The 20,311-nt window shown below is 42.0% G+C and overlaps 1 protein-coding gene across 2 annotated transcripts in view; it reads left to right on the forward strand.

The window, feature by feature from the left end:
- The window catches only part of LOC136883539 (arylalkylamine N-acetyltransferase 1), a 110,522-nt gene that overhangs the window by 18,534 nt on the left and 71,677 nt on the right, over positions 1-20,311 (forward strand). The window contains exon 1 of one of the 2 annotated variants that reach the window (XM_067155911.2): positions 13,329-13,442. The exons of the other annotated variant lie outside the window; for it this stretch is intronic. Within the exon in view, the coding sequence (XP_067012012.1) occupies positions 13,398-13,442 (45 nt within the window). The 5' untranslated portion in view covers positions 13,329-13,397. Of the gene's footprint in view, positions 1-13,328; positions 13,443-20,311 lie in introns of those variants that run through there. 2 annotated transcript variants of the gene reach the window in all.

Genomic DNA, 20,311 nt, shown 5'->3' on the forward strand with positions numbered 1-20,311 from the left:
TTTCTCCTTGTATAAACACAACTAGCGTTACCAACTGTTGAAAGAAGGAATGAAAGACAAGACAATCTAAAAATCGGGAGTATTCTACAGTTTTGGGGGACAGCTACACTTTTAGTTCTAATTTGGAAATTGCAAATATTATAACATTTTCAAAAACATTGTGTTGTCAGTATTCCCCACCCTCTTTTTTGTACCAAGAGTATTCTTACTGAAGTAATAACAGGAAATACATTTCACTCATCGTTATTGTCCAATTTCTTGTCCATTCTGTGGGTTGATGACCATTCATCTAAATGAAAAGGTATAAAAGTCAACAAATTCTGAAGTAATAATATATATTGAACCCGTTATAGTCTAAATGTTATCACAAGTTTTAAAAAATGGAAATATAGGAAAAATTACATATTTGCGGGACTTCTTAGTTTTGTCAGTTACATGAAATACTTTCTAACAGCACTTGCTGGGGCGATGACCTAGATGTTAGGCCCATTTAAATAACAAGCAAACAACCATGAGCACTTGTTCCAAATTTCAACCTCTAGTTATAATTGCTAAGTACAAAAACACTGAAAACCTAAACATAATTAACACTATTGCATTATTTATCTTGCTTGAAACTGTATTTATCACCACTTTTTGCACAAGTCAAAATCTCTTTGTTATTCAGTCATTCTCCAAAGATGCTCTAACCTGCTTTTTGCACTTTGAAAGATGATAATGTTGACAGCGGTTACGCTTTGTATAGTTGAAGCTAGATAACAGGAGAGCTGCGTATTATTAAAATTCGTACCGATGTCAATAACACGAAAATGCGTTCAGATAGAAAACGAGACAATTGCGGGACATTTACATACATACGTGCATTGTCATTATAGACTGTTATGCCTTTCAGCGTTCAGTCTGCAAGCCTCTGAGAATTTACTAAACGTCGCCACAATCCTCGATTTGCAACTAGTGTTGTGGCCTCATTTAGTTCTATACCTCTTATCTTTAAATCGTTAGAAACCGAGTCTAACCATCGTCGTCTTGGTCTCCCTCTACTTCTCTTACCCTCCATAACAGAGTCCGTTATTCTCCTAGATAACCTATCCTCCTCCGTTCGCCTCACATGACCCCACCACCGAAGTCGGTTTATGCGCACAGCTTCATCCATCGAGTTCATTCCTATATGAGCCTTTAATCCTCGTTCCGAATACCCTCCTGCTATTGTTCCCACCTGTTTGTACCAGCAAACATTCTCGCTACTTTCATGTCTGTTACTTCTAACTTATGAATAAGATATCCTGAGTCCACCCAGCCTTCGCTCCCGTAAAGCAAAGTTGGTCTGAAAGCAGACCGATGTAAAGATAGTTTCGTCTGGGAACTGACTTCCTTCTTACAGAATACTGCTGATCGCAACTGCGAACTCACTGCATTAGCTTTATTACACCTTGATTCAATCTCACTATATTACAATCCTGGGAGAACATACAACCTAAATACATGAAATTATCTACCTGTTCTAGCTTTGTATCACCAATCTGACAATTCATTTCTGTTGAATTTCTTACCAACTGACATCAATTTAGTCTTCGAAAGGCTAACTTTCATACCATACTCATTGCACCTATTTTCATGTTCCAAGATATTAGACTGCAGGCTTTCGGCACAATGTGCCATTAAGACCAAGTCGTCAGCATAGGCCAGACTGCTTACTACATTTCCACCTAACTGAATCCCTCCCTGCCATTTTATAACTTTCAGAAGATGATCCATGTAAGCTACAAACAGCAAAGGTGAAAGATTACAGCCTTGTCTAACCCCTGTAAGTACCCTGAACCAAGAACTCATTCTACCATCAATTCTCACTGAAGCCCAATTGTCAACATAAATGCCTTTGACTGATTTTAATAATCTACCTTTAATTCCATAGTCCCCCAGTATAGTGAACATCGTTTCCCTCGGTACCCTGTCATATGCTTTCTCTAGATCTACGAAACATAAACACAACTGCCTATTCCTCTCGTAGCATTTTTCAATTACCTGGCGCATACTGAAAATCTGATCCTGACAGCCTCTCTGTGGTCTGAAACCACACTGGTTTTCATCCAACTTCCTCTCAACGACTGATCGCACTCTCCCTTCCAAGATGCCAGTGAATACTTTGCCTGGTATACTAATCAATGAGATACCTCGATAGTTGTTGCAATCCTTCCTGTTCCCTTGCTTATATACAGGTGCAATTACTGCTTTTGTCCAATTTGAAGGTACCTTACCAACACTCCACACTAATTTTACTACTCTATGAAGCCATTTCATCCTTGCCTTCCCACTATACTTCACCATTTCTGGTCTAATTTCATCTATTCCTGCTGCCTTATGACAATGGAGTTTATTTACCATCCTTTCCACTTATTTCACCAGCATCATTTTCCTCCTCCCCATGAGCTTGGTTGTTTGCAACACCACCAGGATGATTTCCTTTTACATTGAGAAGATGTTCAAAATATTCCCTCCACCTCTCCAGTGATTCCCTGGGATCTATTATGAGTTCACCTGAATTACTCAAAACACTGTTCATTTCATTTTTCCCTTCCTTCCTTAGATTCTTTATTACTGTCCAGAAAGGTTTCCCTGCTGCTTGACCTAGCCTTTCCAGGTTATTACCAAAATCTTCCCATGACTTCTTTTTGGATCACACTACCGATAACCACAGAAGCACATGAATATTTATACCTCCATAACGAATTGGCGTCAAATAGGGCATCCGGTCATTAGAACTGGGAGAAAGTGACATGTGCCATATAACGTACACCTAGTAATATCCTTAAGTGTGGGAAAAGGTGTACAGAAAATATGTAGAATGCACACGAGAACAAAAAATTGTGTGGTGCTATCAACAACATCAACATTTTGCTTTCTCGACCTCGAAATAAAATCATTGAGTAAGGTAACTTAAGAATTTTGCTGGATTTATGCATATACTTTTACAAAATAAACCATGGCGCAACAGCCCCGAAGGGCCATGGACTACCAAGCGACAGCTGCTCAGCCCGAAGGCCTGCAGAGTACGGGGTGTCTTGTGTCGTGTGTCCTATCTCGGCCGTTATTCTTGGGGCTTTCTAGGCCCGGGCCGCCATCTCACCGTTAGCTGGCTCCTCAATAATAATAATAATAACAATAATAATAATCGTATGTCCTCAGCTACCGTGTGCAGACATTTCAAGTTGACGCCATCTGGCTGTCTGCTCGTCAGTTTCGACGTTCCGTTTTACTCTAGGCCCACTAGATGGCGGACCGAGTAAACCGAAGCTCTCTTGGGCGTCTATGGCTGAGATTTAATTAATTTTGTCTGGTAAACACCGAATGTGTCACCAGAGATCTTTTACATGCCGACATCGTACGACATGGACTGTGGAATGGACTTTTTTCCGCCCTTCAAAAATCCGACTACCTCTGCCAGGTTTGAACCCGCTATCTTGGGATCCGGAGGCCGACCCTCTACCACTGATCCACAGAGGCAACTGGCTCTTCAATGATAATCACGTAGGCTGAGTGTACCTCGAACCAACCCTCACATTCAGGTAAAACTCCCTGACCTAGCCGGTAATCGATCCCGGGGCCTCCGGGTAAGAGGCAAGGACTCTAACCCTACACCGCGCATATCCTTTTTAAAAGTCGTATTATAATAATGTTGAAATAATTTTTTTCCCTCAATTAACGTTAAGAGTGAGATAAATATACAAGTACCCTAGCTATGTTATTTTAATTTGTAAATGGAGCTCTTATGGCATGAATTAGCAGCAGATGAAGTGGCTCGTTTCTCTTCGTTTTAAAACTCTCATTAGAGTCGTAAAAAATGTAACAAATGAAATTAGTCTCTGCTGCAGTGCATTGCTCCCCTATTTCTCCGTGTAGGAATCGTAAGTTACTTATGACATTCATCGTAATTAAAATTAAGTCATCAAAAATGTGTATACAACGGAGACTGTTTGAGACGAAATATCAAACAGATGTGTATCTCATCATGAAGGATGTCCAATTCACTTCACATCACATTGGTGGACCGGTGGTGATCATTATTTTTAGCAGAAGTACCGTTTGATCACTAGGGCTTATACTTGGAGGTTTTACACAAACAGTTTTAGCCTGTTGTAAAAGCTTGATGACAGATGTATAATTGAAACGTATAAAGACAAATTAATCAGAACGATATGCATTGTGATATAATTATCATACACTTCTGTTGGATTTAAATTAAATTTTCTTACACAGGTATTGTTGCAGTATTATCTTGATATAATTCACATTAGCACAACTATTTCACCATAATATTGCATATTAATGAAAATTAAAATCCACAGCCTGTTTCCAGTCATTCGACCGGGTCAGGAATGGAATGAATGGAGCCTCCCATCTAGCGTCGAGGATAGGAATTATGCCGGCTGTCAAAGCCTGTCGCACTCCTCTGGAGCAATGATTAATAACTGACAGATGAAATGAAATGATATTGGAGAACGTTGCTGGAATGAAATTTTACAGGGAAAACCGGAGTACCCGGACTAAAACCTGACCCACCTCCGCTTTGTCCAGCACAAATCTCACATGGAGTGACCGGGATTTGAACCACAGAACCCAGCGGTGAGAAGCCTGAGCCACGGAGGCTGAATGTTAGTGAGAAGTTTCAATGTGTCGCACTATTATCCACATAAACACAGATTTCACATTTCTGCACTGTTGCTATAAATAATTAGCCACATTTCTACGTTCTCGGGTGTGGAATGTTTTTTTTTTTTTCTGTTGCCCGTTCGTATGTTTTTATAGGCCAAGGAGGACCTTTGTACGGCACAAGTTCACAAGTTGTCATTGGCAAGTTTAACGTATACACTAATTCTCTTTTGAAAGAATACTTTATTCCATTCTTTTGTACTCTGTGTGTAGCCATTGAAGAGTTTGTGAACAATTCTAAAGCTTTCCAGTAAAATGTATCGTCGCTCAAGAAAAAAATATGGAATTCCTTAACAGATTATGAAAAGGGCCTTTTTATAACAATTTTTAGGTCTCAACGTATTGGTATTGTACGTTTCTCGCATTTACTATTTCATCAGACTTTAATTGTAATGATTATCAAAATATAATTCACCTCCCATGTAGATACAAACCCTGTGGATATCTTCAACAAATATTATATGTATAGGTTCAGTTGTTATTGAGAAATGTATACCTGCGAGGGATTTATACAATAGCATGCACTGGTTCCATTTTTAAACGACTGTACAATCTGTGAAAAAAAAAATCCGAATAACTAGTAGCTCCATATATATTCAAGAAAAAATATGGAATTCCTTAACAGATTATGAAAAGGGCCTTTTTTTATAACAATTTTTAGGTCTCAACGTCCCATTTAGCCCATTTTAGGTTCAGAAAGGTTCATATGTTAGAATAATACAGGTATAAAATATTTAATTTTCTTATTAAGGCAGGTTAAAAGGAGACAGTCTGGGCCCTATTTATAACTAGATCCAATATGTTTGGGCAGTATTAGTTCAGAACGCAAACTAATTTATCTAGTACTGGGCGAGTTGGCCGTGCGTGTAGAGGCGCGCGGCTGTGAGCTTGCATCCGGGAGATAGTAGGTTCGAATCCCACAATCGGCAGCCCTGAAAATGGTTTTCCGTGGTTTCCCATTTTCACACCAGGCAAATGCTGGGGCTGTACCTTAATTAAGGCCACGGCCGCTTCCTTCCAACTCCTAGGCCTTTCCTATCCCTTCGTCGCCATAAGACCTATCTGTGTCGGTGCGACGTAAAGCCCCTAGCAAAAAAAAAAAAATTATCTAGTAGGAAGTGTTGTCTATCTCATTCTTCCGCAATGTAGCGAGAGTAACATAACTTCTAGGTGGTCTAACAGGCCGAGCCCCTAACGGTTATGCAAATCTCATAGCAGAACTGTAGTTCAGTAAGTTTGCATTCCAACCTATAAAAGTTTAAACCAGGGCCTCTCAGGGTGCATACACCGGAGTATTGCGCGGCGCAAGGTGCATAAGACGACTTCGCTAGGTTGACCAAAGTGCAGATCCTCCACTCCTCGATTTTGAGCAATAGCTCTGTCTCTCTCGCTCCGCCTGTTTCCCCCTTCCTCACTTGCTCTGCCGCGCTCCATCACCCGAGCCGATTTGAGCCGAGCTTAGTCGAGTCCACCCGAGACAAAACGCTGATCCAAACCGAGCCGAGTCGGACCGATGCACGGTCCACAGAAACTCTGCGCCTCGTTTTGCAAACCTGAGATTTTGGACATTTGAGAGGCCTTGGCTTAAACATCCGGGCTCTATTAATAACTATTCCTTTCTAAAACAAATCTAAGGAAAGTATGGAAGAGTTTCCATCGTTCGATAAACGAGGATGTCTGCAGAAGAAAGGGAAGAGCCGCGAAGAGTTGGATAATTAATACCCACTAGGTCTCCCAAATGTAATCTAGGCACGAAAATTTGGAAGCAACATAAAATTCAGCTAGAAGCCCCAAACTCACGCTCTCAAGCTGAGAGACTCCTTGTAAATCATTCCATTTCATATCCGGCCCTATAGCTAAATAGTTAGCACGCTGGCGTTTGGTCCTACGGGGCCCCGTGTTCAATTCCCGTCTGGGTCGAGGATTTTAACTTCTATTAGTTAATTCGTATGGCTTTGCGGCCAGGGTGTGCGTGTTGCCTTCAGCATTAGAATTCATCATAGATAGGACTCTATCCTCACACACGCGAAGGTCGCCCATACGGCGAGACCTTGAAAGACCTTCAACACACCCCTCCGGAAGCCACGCACCGTTAGTATCATTACTCATTTAATAATGTAATTGTATTGGTTTTACATCCCACTAACTACTTTTTATGGTTTTCGGAAACACCGAAGTGCCGGAATTTAGTCCGGCGGGAGTTCTTTTACGCGACGGAAAATCTATCGGCATGAGGCTGTCGATTTTAAACACCTTCAGATACCACCGGACTGAGCCACGATTGAACCTGTCAACTTCGAATCATAGGTGGAGGTTGTGGCGGTGTTTATTTATTTATTTCTCTCTCTCTTTGCGTTTAGGCCATCTGTGGACCACGGTGCTTGTGTTCTAGCTGTGTTTTTGTCTTCGTCTGCCCCTTTTAGCATACTGGATTGTGTTCTTAGTGGCCTCTTGAGCCTTCCTGTTGGCCCAGTATTCCTTCATTTTCTCGCTGAATTCTTTCCTGCGCTCCTCTGACCAATTCCCGGCTCCTTTGTGGCTAGCTGATGTAAGGGATGTTAGGAAAGGTTTAGTTTTGACCATTAAACGGTATGCATTTCTGTCAGTAATGGCGGCTTGATTAATATTAAGCTCTGCAAGATCTTTGTCCACTTGTTTGGTCCAGGGGAATCCAGTAGCTTTGCCTTTGTTAGCAACCTTGAAGATCTTATGGGATAATCTATTAGGATCCATTCTGTATAGGTGTCCATAGAAAGTCAGACGTTTTCTTCTGATGGCATCTATGAGGTTTTCTTCATGCTGGTAGAGCTCATTGTTGGGTTTGTACCATCGCCTTCCATCTGGTAGGATCCTTGGCCCTATTATTCTTCTCAGGAATTTCCGTTCTTGCACTTCCAGGGCTCTCAGTGGGGTTTTTTTAGTTAGGGATAGGCATTCTGCTGCATAGAGGACTGATGGTCTGACTACTGCATTATAGTGTCTCAGTTTTACATTCTTTGATAACTGCTTTGAGGCATACAGTTTTCTGCAGGCATGGTAGGCCTTGTCTAATTTGATTCTCCTTTGTTCAAGAGCCATCGTTTCACTTAGGTCCTCCGATACCCACTCTCCGAGGTACTTCACATTTTTAGCTCTCTTGATGTGTTTTGTATCACTGGCTCCCATTGTTGTAGGGGCATCTTTGATGTTGGTCATAAACTCGGTCTTTCCAATGTTGATCATGAGGCCCGCTTTAGCTGCAATAGAGTGCAGTGTTTGAAGCTGCATAGTGGCCTCATGCATGTCGTTTGCTAATAAAGTAAGGTCATCAGCAAAGGCCAGGCATGGAATCCTCAGGTTGTCTGATTTAAACCCCATTTTTAATCCGGTGTTCTCAGGTAATGACCTGGTCCATTCTCTTATGATCTTTTCCAGGACACAGTTAAATAATATGCATGAGATACCATCTCCTTGCCTCACCCCTGTTTTGATTGTGAAGCTCTCTGATAATTGACCTCTAAACTTAACCTTGGAAGTGGTGTTGTGCAGGGTGGCTTGCACCAACCTATTAATTTTTTCGTTTAGTCCCAGTTCTCTTAAGGTGTTGAAGAGTGTGATCCTATCCACGGAGTCGTATGCCTTCTGGAAGTCGACAAAGATAGCTACTCACTGTCGGCATCTTTTCTTGCTATATTGAAGGATGGTCTTCAGATTTTGTATCTGTTCAGCACAAGACCTTGCAGTTCTGAATCCTGCTTGATATTCTCCTAATTCTTTATCCAGTTGTCTTGTTATGTGCTGTTCCAGAATCTTGGAAAAGACTTTATACGATACTGAAAGGAGTGATATTCCTCTATAGTTGCTGGGATCTGTTTTGCTTCCCTTCTTGTGGATTGGATGGATAACAGCTGATGTCCAATCATCTGGGAGCCTTTCTTTAGCCCATATGTCCAGGATTACTTTGTGTATGTGCCTGAATGTTTGCTCACCAGCTTGTTTCAACATTTCTGCCACTATTCCGTCTTCTCCAGGAGCTTTGTTGTTCTTGAGAAGTTGAATGGTCTCTCTTACTTCTTCATAGGTGGGAGGAGGGATGTCTTTGGTGTCCGGGTTAGCTGGTTCTCTAACTGGGAGGCGCTGCGCAGGTTCTTCAGCATTCAAAAGTCCTTGGAAATAATCAGCTAGGGTCTTGATGCAGTCATCATCATTGAGGCACAATGATCCGTCTGTTCTCTGGAAGTGTAAAGTTTGGGGTGTGAACTGGGTCGTCTGTTGTTTTAGACCTTTGTATAAGTCTCTGGAGTTGTTTTTTCCAAAATCCTCCTCGGCTTGCTTAATCAGTTCTTTGCTGTATTTTCTTTTCGCCCCTCTTATGATGCTGGAGGTGTTCTTTCTTTGTGTAATAAAGGCTTGTAGGTTGGTTTCGTTTTTATGATGGTTCCATTTGAGCCATGCTAGTCGCCTGGATTCTATAGCCTTGTCGCATTCGTTTGACCACCACGGGTGCTTGTTTCCTTTAGGTCTATTGGGGATCGTCTTCTGAGCCACGTCTGTTATAACATCCCGAAGTGGGTCCCAATTTGTAGTGGTGTTAATCCTATTGATGTGTTCGTTCAGACTCTCTTGGTAACTTGCATAGTCTTCTTTAAGTTTGGTGATATCAAACCTAGGAATCTTATTTTTCTTCATAAGCATAGCCTTGGTCTTATACAGTGGTTTCAGATTCATCTTAACCATGGACAGGTAATGATCGGAGTCTATGTTAGCTCCTCGTAAAACCTTCACGTTCATAATGTCGCAGTGGTGCTTCTTATCTATTGCTACGTGGTCAATTTGGAACTCGCCCATCATGCTGTTTGGGCTGCGCCACGTCATGGCCTTCCTAGGTAGGCGTTTAAAAGCCGTAGACTTCAAGAGTAATCCATACTTGGTGCACAGACTGATTAGCCGTTCCCCATTCTTGTTGGTTCTCTTATGGGCGGGGTATCTTCCTACAATCTTCCGGTATTTCTGTTCTCTCCCAATCTGAGCGTTGAAATCTCCCAGCAGTATTGTCGTATGATGATGTGGGATGTGGTCTAGGGTTTCCTCAAGGGTGTCCCAATACTTATCTGTAGTCTCTGGGTTTTTCTTGTTAGAGTCATTGGTAGGAGCATGGAAGTTAACCAAAGAGTATCCCCTATTGCTAGACCTGAAGGATATTACTGAAGTTCTATCATTGGGCGAAGAGAAGCCAAGTATGTTAGCAACTAGTTTGTGGTGTACTGCGAACCCCGTCCCCAGGAAGGGTACATTCATCATGACTCTCTTACCAGGCTTTCCCTTATATATTCTATATTCTTGAGACTCCATGGCATCTTCATCTGGGAACCGTGTCTCTTGTAAGGCTGCAATGCTGATGTTCTTGTCTTTCAGGATTTCAAGGGTATGTTTAAGTTTCCCGGTCTTGATCAGCGAGTTAATATTGATCGTAGCTAGGTATGTGATGTTCCTTTTTCTTTTAGTTCTGACTGGGTCACATGAAGGCATAGGTCTCCCAGAATCCGATGACCTATATGCCCCGTCATGAACGGGGGTGGATTGGTTACCACCTGGGGATTTATCATTATTGTTTTCGTACTTCATGTTTGATACAGTCTATCACACAAGTGTGTATAGTTGGTCACCCGAAAGTGACGAGTTGTTGACTATCAAGGTTGTATTTATTTATTTATTTATTTATTTATTTATTTATTTATTTATTTATTTATTTATTTATTTATTTATTTATTTGTTTATTTATTTATTTATTTATTTATTTATTTATTTATTTATTTATTTAGTTACTTAGTTAGTTAGTTAGTTAGTTATTGCCAAAATTATATTCTATCTAACCTAATCTTCTACAATATTACTATAAAATATTGGTAGTAATATTATTGTTTTAATAATAATAATAATAATAATGTTCTTTGCTTTACGTCCCACTAACTACTTTTACGATCTTCGGAGACGCCGAGGTGCTGGAATTTAGTCCCGCAGGAGTTCTTTTACGTGCCAGTAAATCTACCGACACGGGGCTGTCGTATTTGAGCACCTTCAAATACCACCGGACTGAGCCACGATCGAACCTGCCAAGTTGGGGTTAGAAGGCCAGCGCCTTAACCGTCTGAGCCTCTATTATTGTTTTAAGAGGAAGTGCAACTAGGGAACCATCCTCTGTTAACAGTAAACAGAGGGGGAAATGGAATGTATCCGTCACTTCGAAAAATGAAGGTATCGGCCGAAGGGAGACAAAGGCCACGAAGGGCGTGAGAATGAAAGATTGGCCTCGCAAACCTAATACCGTCGGGGTCGGAAAAGAACGGGAGTTGACCAAGGAAGGAACGACAGTGAATACTGCCAGTTACGGGTAACAAATCGCAGAAAACGACCTGGAGTACTCTCAACAGGATTCGTGATGCTGCACGACAACGCCAGGCCACACGCAGCCAACAACTTGCGTGAATTGTTACGGTGCTTCCAGTGGGAGGTATTTGTAGTTCGGATTCCACGGAAAACTGGACGTGTCTATGATCATGATATCGACAGTCGCTCCAAGCTCATCTTCTTCCATCGATCCGAATGACAAATACTTGTCTGTTGTTTGGAGGGCAGAATACTTACTGGACAGTATTTATTTATTTATTTATTTATTTATTTATTTATTTATTTATTTATTTATTTATTTATTTATTTATTTATTTATTTATTTATTTATTTATTTATTTATTTATTTATTACAATTTGAATTATGTCTCACCGACACAGATAAGTCTTATGGCGACGATGGGATAGGAGTGGGAAGAAAGTGACCTTGGCCTTAATTAAGGTACAGCCCCAGTATTTGCCTGGTGTGAAATTGAGAAACCGCGGAAAACCATCTTCAAGGCTGCCGGCAGTGGGGTTCAAAACCACTCTCTCCCGAATAGAGTATGAATCTTTATGCACTCTAATGCCAAACTGATCATTACTCGACGACCTGATACGATATGGAAAATAATTATAATACGCAGAGGCTGAAAATTTTTGAAATGGCAATTAACTGCGGGGAATGTCAGTGTAATTTGAAGGTGTATTTACTAGTCCTGTGTAGCTCGTCTGGTGGCCATGTTCGTAAAGGCGTTGAAGTCTAACGGTCTGCCACCGTGGTTAGCCGGTTCGAGTCCCGTTGTTCGAAAAAAAATTCACCATCAGAATGTTGGCCGGCAGGAGAGGTGGTGGTATACAATACCGAATATCTCCGCAGTGCTCATATGGAGTGAGGCCATATGATGTTCTTGATGGTGATTCGTCCGTCGGATGGAGACGTAAAGCTTGAGCAGATCCCTTGGTGCTATTCGACAGGATTAGGCTATGTGCCGGCACCGGGTTTCACCCTCTCCCTTCCTACCGTCATATATCTCGTTATTCACTTCATCTCATTAACTCCTCTGATGAGGCTAACGTCAGGAAGGGCATCGGTTCGTAAAACTCCCTACGAAGATTCATCTCGGTTCATACCCGACCGCCGGGTTGAGTGGCTCAGATGGTTGAGGCGCTGGCCTTCTGACACCAACTTGGCAGGTTCAACCCTGGCACAATCCGGCGGTATTTGAAGGTGCTCAAATACGTCAGCCTCGTGTCTGTAGATTTACTGGTACGTAAAAGAACTCCTGCGGGACTAAATTCCGGTACCTCCGAAAACCGTAAAAGTAGATAGTGGGACGTAAAGCCAATAACATTATTATTATTATTATTATTATTATTATTATTATTATTATTATTATTATTATTATTATTATTATTCATTTGTTTACCCTCCAGGTTCGGCTTTTCCCTCGGACACAGCGAGGGATCCCACCTCTACCGCCTCAAGGGCAGTGTCCTGGAGCTTCAGACTCTTGGTCGGGGGATACAACTGGGGAGTATGACCAGTACCTCGCCCAGGCGGCCTCACCTGCTATGCTGAACAGGGGCCTTGTGGAGGGATGGGAAGATTGGAAGGGATAGACAAGGAAGAGGGAAGGAAGCGGCCGTGGCCTTAAGTTAGGTACCATCCCGGCATTCGCCTGGAGGAGAAGTGGGAAACCACGGAAAACCACTTCGAGGATGGCTGAGGTGGGAATCGAACCCACCTCCACTCAATGGACCTCCCTAGGCTGAGTGGACCCCGTTCCAGCCCTCGTACCACTTTTCAAATTTTCGTGGCAGAGCCGGGAATCGAACCCGGACCTCCGGGGGTGGCAGCTAATCACGCTAACCACTACACCACAGAGGCGGACATTATTATTATTATTATTATTATTATTATTATTATTATTATTATTATTATTATTATTATTATTATTCCCAATCCCGCAGAGAAATGATAAGAGGGTGGGAGAACTGGAGGAGGTGACAATGAACTTCCTCTTTCTCTTACATCGTGATTGGACCAAGACTAAACAGGCCCGATCCATTTTTAATAAGATTTGAGTTTCCTTTTGCGCTACTTCACAGTGAAATGAAACAATAAACACGAGACAATTGATCGTAAAAGAAAACGTCATCATTGCAACATTATTACCGTTGCCGCGAGTCATAAAAGTCACTCGTCATTTTCTCCGAAGGACATCTCGTGTCAGATCCACCAGAGCTGGAAGGTGTTTACATCTCGCGTCCTCGTGTCGAGCTAACGTAGAACGTGCTGGGTTCTGTTGCGTCGCTTATCCATGGTTCGACTATCGTTCGTCGCCGAAGTCATTCGGCTTGCCTACGTGAGTATTGTTATTCTTTATAATTGCTAAAGGCGATAATTACTTCAGTGTGATTAATTTGTGTTTCACTATACGTAAACAATGGTCAAAAATGGTCTATTTAACTATTGTTAGTGGCCGAGGCGGTAAAGGCGTGCTCGCTTTGTCCAGAAGGACGTGGGTTCGAATCCCCGTCAGGAAGTCGTAAAATTTAAGAAACGAGATTTCCATTTCCGGAGGTGCACATGGCCCTGAGGTTCACTCATCCTACACTAAAAAATGAGTACCAGGTTAATTCCTGTGGGCAAAGGCGGCCGGGCGTAGAGCTAACCACTCTACCCCATCACGTACCGAGATTAACAATGGTGGAAGCCTTTACCTTCCACTCCTCCAAGGGCCTTCATGGCCTGTAAGGAGGTGTCTTTGTCTCTGTTTTCAGTGAAGTAAAAAAACCTCCGTGGCTCAGGCGGCCTCTCACCGCTGGGTTACGTGGTTCAAATCCCGCTCACTCCATTTCAGATTTGTGCTGGGCAAAGTGGAGGGCGGGTATGTTTTTCCTCCGCGTACTCCGGTTTTCCCTGTCATCTTTTATTTCAGTAACACTCTCCATTATCATTTCATTTCATTTGTCAGTCATTAATCATTGCCCCAGAGGAGTGCGACAGGCTTCGGCAGCCGGCACAATTCCTATCCTCGCCGCTTCATTCATTCCATTCCTGACCCGGTCGAGTGACTCGGAGCAGCGTGTGGATTTTCATTTCCAGTAATTAATAGAAATAAGTTTCAGAATTTGGGCGAAACATGACGAACAAACAAACAAAAAATGAAAGTTTTAGCACTAGTAGATACTCTACATCAGGGCCTCTCAAACACCCAAAATCTCACGCGCGCAGATCGAGGCGCAAGAGCTCCGTGCACTGTGCATCGGTGCCGCTCGGCATGGCTCGGATCAACGCTTCGTCTCTAGGCTACTCGGCTAAGCTCGGCTAAGCTCGGCTCTACTCGGCTATACTCGGCTCAACTCAGCCCGGATTTGGAGCGCTAAGGCGCAAGTGGGGTAAGAGGGAGACAGGCGGAGCGAGCGAGACAGGCGTGAGGAAAGAGAGAGTAAGCGCTATTGCTCCAAATCGAAGAGTGGGGCGTCTGCACTCTGGTCAACCAAGACAAGTCGTCTTTTGCACCGTGCACAGTGCATGCACCCTAAGAGGCCCTGCTCTACATGATGATGGTATTTTTTTTTTTTTTTTTGTATCATCATCAGTGTCTGAAGGCAGTGCCTTGTCTATGCAACCATCCGTTCCTGTCCTCAGCTCCTCATTTCATTTCACAAAAAGAACCGCAATGGAGATTTTGTGCCAAGTCTTGAAGGAATTTTCCCCACGTCATCCTCGGCCTCTCTTCCCCGTGATTTTTCCTTCCAGCAGATTGGTAAGAAAGGAATTGTGTCGCAAGATGTGGCCAGTGAATTCAGCTCTTCTTCTTTGTGTCCTTAATATCGGTTCTCTCTTCCCTTGAAATTCTTCTAGAACGCTTTTGTTGGTTCTCTTTTCAATCCATTTAATCCTTAACATTCGTCTCCAGACCCACATCTCAAATGCTTCCAGTCGTTTCCAATCCTGATCTCTGTTTATCCAAGATTCACAGCCATACAATAGCACACTCCATGCAAAAGAAATCACAAATTTCCTCCTAATCCCAAAATCTAAACTTGAACTGATTAAAAGATTTCTCTTAATATTAAACGCCTGTTTGGCAAGTCTACGCCAATAAATTCTGGCTACGTACATCAACTTTGGAACCCTCGCCAGGATTACTTGATTCGAACTATGGAGAAGATCTAAAAGAAAACAGCACAGGGGATCTGGGCGTTTATAGACAAACGAGCAGTGTTATAAAAATGTTGCAATATTTGGGCTGGGAAGACTTGGGAGCAAGGAGATGAGCTGCTCGAGTAAGCGGTATCTTCCGAGCTGTCAGTGAAGAGATGGCATGGAATGACATTAGTAGACGAATAAGCTTGAGTGAAGAATTTAAAGGTAGCAAAGATCATAATATGAAGATAAAGTTGGAATACAAGAGGACAAATTGGGGCAAATATTCGTTTATGGGGAGAGAAATAGGGATATACCCATGTATATGTTTGATAAATTTCCCAACTCTTTGAAATAATTTAAGAAATTACAAGGTATTTAATGCATAGCGATTCTGCCATCTGAGAGACAGCCGGAAATGCAGATCAGTGGTAAATGAAAGTGGCCAGTTAGTTTGCAATAAATGACACCAATAACAGGACAGTTGTAAAGAAAAAATTAGTTGTCAATATTTATTTATTTATTTATTTATTTATTTATTTATTTATTTATTCCTTTATATTTTATTTATTTATTGACGTGATAGTAGCCCCTTAATTACCATTGTCTCTTGCTTTAGTTATCACCAAACCAAACCCCATGGCACTACAGCCCTTGAAGGGCCTTGGCCTACCAAGCGACCGCTGCTCAGCCCGAAGGCCTGCAGATTACGAGGTGTTGTGTGGTCAGCACGACGAATCCTCTCGGCCGTTATTCTTGGCTTCCTAGACCGGGGCCGCTACCTCACCGTCAGATAGCTCCTCAATTCTAATCACGTAGGCTAAGTGGACCTCGAACCAGCCCTAAGGTCCAGGTAAAAATCCCTGACCTGAGCGGGAATCGAACCCGGGGCCTCCGGGTAAGAGGCAGTCACGCTACCCCTACACCACGGGGCCGGCTTTAGTTATCAGTCTGCTACAAATTGTACTGAACTGACTTTCTAACATGTCTTTTATTTAACCCGAAGTCCGGCTCCATGGCTAAATGGTTATAGTGCTGGTCTTTAGTCCAGAGGGTCCCGAGTTCGATTCCCAGCCGAGTCAGAGATTTTAACATTAAATGGTTAATTCCCTTGGCTCGGGGACTGGGTGTTTGTGCTGTCTCCAACATCCCTGCAACTCACACACCACACTTAACACTAACCTCCACCACAATAACACGCAGTTACCTACACATGACAGATGCCGCCCACCCTCATCGGAGGGTCTGCCTTACAAGGGCTGCACCCAGCTAGAAATAGCAACACGAAATTAATTATTAATTTCACCCGAAATCATTCGCGGTGGGAGACGCTGCCACGAGAACAATCCCTCGCCTGTAATTGTTTTAGTTTTATTCTCTTGCATGTGCGACCATTGTTAAACAATCCAACAAAAATTCGCCACTATCCGGCGTGACGACAGCTGACGCATGCGAGGTTCATAGACTGGGTTACGTTAACTTCCTTGCTTTTACGTGCATTTTATAAAATCTTAAGGCAACAAAACTTAATCGTTTAAATTGGGTTCGGAAGTGTATGACCTAAAACTAGCTCAAAAATGGCTTAAGCTTAGGGGTAGGTGACAAGTTGTAGAGTATCACTAACACTAAATGTCTGAAGTGTCAATAAGTAATTAATAGACGCATTTATTCATGCAAAGCTACAGAACGTTAAGACTTCATACGGCACATTAATTGAATCGATTATTTCAGAAAGCAGTCAAGCGCCAAAAAATGAAAAAAAAAACTGAGTTAATTGCAGAATATGTTACTAGGAGGGTATACGCACATTTTGGTGCTGAAACCAGTCAAGAAACGTCCTCCTAAAATGGTCAGGCATTATGTTGAATTTCGTATTTAGTTCAGAAACCAGTTAAGTGACACCACTTGGCTGGTTTCTGCAGTAAACTGCCGGTACATTTGTGATGTGCCGCACCTAGTTTTGAATCCAGAACAGTCAGCTGTTCAGCTGTTTATATTGTCATTGTTGTGTTTTTGGAATCGCATGTTCGTAGTTTTCTGAATAACTGATTGAAAACGAGGAGTGGTACACACACAAACTCACACGCGTAATATTCTTCGAAATGCCGGGATAAAAGGAGGAGATTATCTTACTCAGGAAAGGAAATACCCGGTCTGAGCCCTATATTATTCTTTATTATTGTTTTGTTTTATGCGCCCATCAATATCAAGAAGATAGGTGACCTAAATGTCTTAAAACCTTACATGATAGGATATGAACAGTTTTAGGACAGCATTTTACAATGGCCTACTACAGGGACAGAATATGGTGTGGAGTTTGTTAATGAGGATTAATTACCTCCTGTCATAATTGCTGATTTCATCCGTTTAATAATTATATTTGTAGCCTAAACCTATTCAAATATTTTCTGTTTCCACAAATATGGAATTTATGACAAAATCCTTTCGAAATTCAAGAATTATCGCACAAAAATATGTTGGCAACACTCGTTTATTTCAGAAACCAGTTAAGTGGAAAATGTTTCGGATTTTTTTGCAGCAAAGTTAATAAGCACAAAATAGTTTTCCTTAGATAGAAAGTATTAAATGGTATAATACTTTCAAGCTAAAATATTAAATCCCCTACCATAACATTTTGTCTGTTGCTAGACAGGTTTTTTTTTTCATTTTCCCAAAAATGACAGACTTGGCGCTTGACTGGTTTCTGAAATAATCGATTCAATTATCATAGCGTTCATGCGCAGTCAGTAGTTGCCGGCCCTTAAGGACTCCCAGACGGTGTGCTCCCTAGAGAACGAAAAGGTTCTTTTACTTTCTCTCGATACTTGAAGTCAAATATTGGACTCGAATAATGCTAAGTCAATTACATTTCATTGTAAAACTGAAAAATTCTCATCAATAAGGAAGACTGTTCGGTAATAAGTTACCTTTTCTTTTAACTGGCTTTACATCACACCGACAAAGATAGGTCTTATGGCGACGATGGGATCGGAAAGGGCTAGGTGTGGGAAGGAAGCGGCCATGGCCTTAATTAAGGTACAGACCCAGCATTTGTCTGGAGTGAAAATAAGTTATCAAACTTAGGTGACTTGACTTTCAGCGCGCAGTTCACTAGTAAATGTTTTCAGGTTGAAGATAACGCACGGACTCTCGATCTTCCGTCCGAGGATATAGTGTCGGTGAGGGGGTTAAGATGTAAGGGGGGTGGGGGGGCTCTGGTGGACGGTTTCGGGAGAGGAAGGGTGCGGGACGAGGCTTTCACGTGGGCAGAGTCCGTAGCAGTGCAGCACTAAAGATGTCCTCACAAACCCCTATACGAGCAAGCGCCAGCCAAATCTCCATGGTTGCATACAATAAAATTAAATACTAATGTATGACCTTGTTTGCCCTATTATTTTTATTTTAAGAAGAAAAATAATAAATAATATTGAAATGTAACATTTGAGACCAGGAATGTTAATTTAAATTGGGCCTCTGGCTTGCATCCCGCGTTCTGTGAGGGTTGGCAGCAGTGAATTAGTTTGTTTTCGCGCGGAAGACTTGAATGGGTGCGGTGGTACTGGTAAGTAGCAAAGAAGGATTTGCTGGAAAAAGTACTGTGGCTGCCTCCCCCCACCCCCCCCCACCCTCCCCCGACCTGAGAGTCCACCAGCCGCCACTGGGCGCAGTTCTCACTAAGATTTCCTAAAAAGAGAACCAAGGAACGAAGCATTAGCATACTGTTTTGGTATCTATCGATGTACGTCCGTACAGGATCTCTTTCTTGGAATTATGTCTTCTAAACCTGTTACCCATCTGCTTCAGGGGGGGAAAAAAGAAAGATAAACAAACGTATCTACTGCAGTATTTAAAATTCCAATGTTTGAAACTCGACGCAGATAACCTGTATCTTGTTAGACACGATGACTTACTTATTTCCTCTAAGTGAAGCATAGGGCATCAATTAACTTCCGCCTGTTCTGCGCCATCGTCCTGATCTCCATCCAAGTCTTCCCTCCTTTCTCCATCCCTTCCACTATTACATCCCTCCTCCATGTGTTCCTTGGTCTCCCTCTTCTCCTGCTACCTTGTGGGTTCCATTCCAGGGCTTGTGTTGCTATGTTGTCTTTATCTCGCCGTAATGTATGCCCAATCCACTTCCATTTCCTACGACGCTTCTCAACGTCAATGGGTGTTTGATGGGTTCTTCTCCGTAGCTCTTTATTGGAGATAACTTGTGGCCACCATATCCTCAGGATATTCCTCAAACTTCTGTTCACAGATGTTTGGAGTCTGCTAGTCAGTTCTTTGTTAGTCTTCCAAGTTTCACACCCATAGAGCAGTAATGACTTGACATTGGTATTGAGGATGCGTAGTTTGGTCCAGGTGTTAAGCTCCCTTGATTTCAAAATTGGTCTCAGCATTGCAAATGCTCCTTTAGCCTTATTTATTCCATTTCCTATATCCTATATAGTTCCTCCCTCAGTGGTGATCATGCTTTCTAGATAGCAAAAACTACTTGACTTGTTCGATCTCTTGGTTGTTAAATACGATACCTCAATATAAATAAAAATAACCAAAAATAATTATATATGACCTTATATCATTGAAATGAGCAAACTATGACCAAAGTAATGAAATTGGCCGTAATATACATTTATATGCAACATAAAATTGCTTTAAACGGAAACGGGGTCAAGAACCCATCATTCACAGTTATTTTTAAGATTTCGGGTAAAATGTGCTCAGTAAAAAAATGTGACTTTTCCTTAACATTCGAACCTTACTTATAAACTACAGAAACGAGAAGCTTTCGCTACTTATCTTCATTAATGTAAATAAGTCCACAGACTTTTAGATTCAGAGATATGCTTGGAAACTATCTGGTTATGTTGAGCACACTGCTCTCGTCCCTGCTAAACTTCCACTGAGAAAATGGCATTTCAAGTTTTGATAAAATTCTCACAAATACTTACCATTATCTAATTTGCCCTGCTATTCAAAATGCCCCTGTGTACCCTATTCAATATTGCGTGTTCCTATGGTTGTCGGTAGTGTGGTGTGTGTTGAGTGTAAATAAAGATTTTTTATTAAGACGAA

The sequence above is a fragment of the Anabrus simplex genome, chromosome 11 (assembly GCF_040414725.1).
Source record: "Anabrus simplex isolate iqAnaSimp1 chromosome 11, ASM4041472v1, whole genome shotgun sequence".
NCBI classification, from domain to species: Eukaryota; Metazoa; Arthropoda; class Insecta; order Orthoptera; family Tettigoniidae; genus Anabrus; species Anabrus simplex.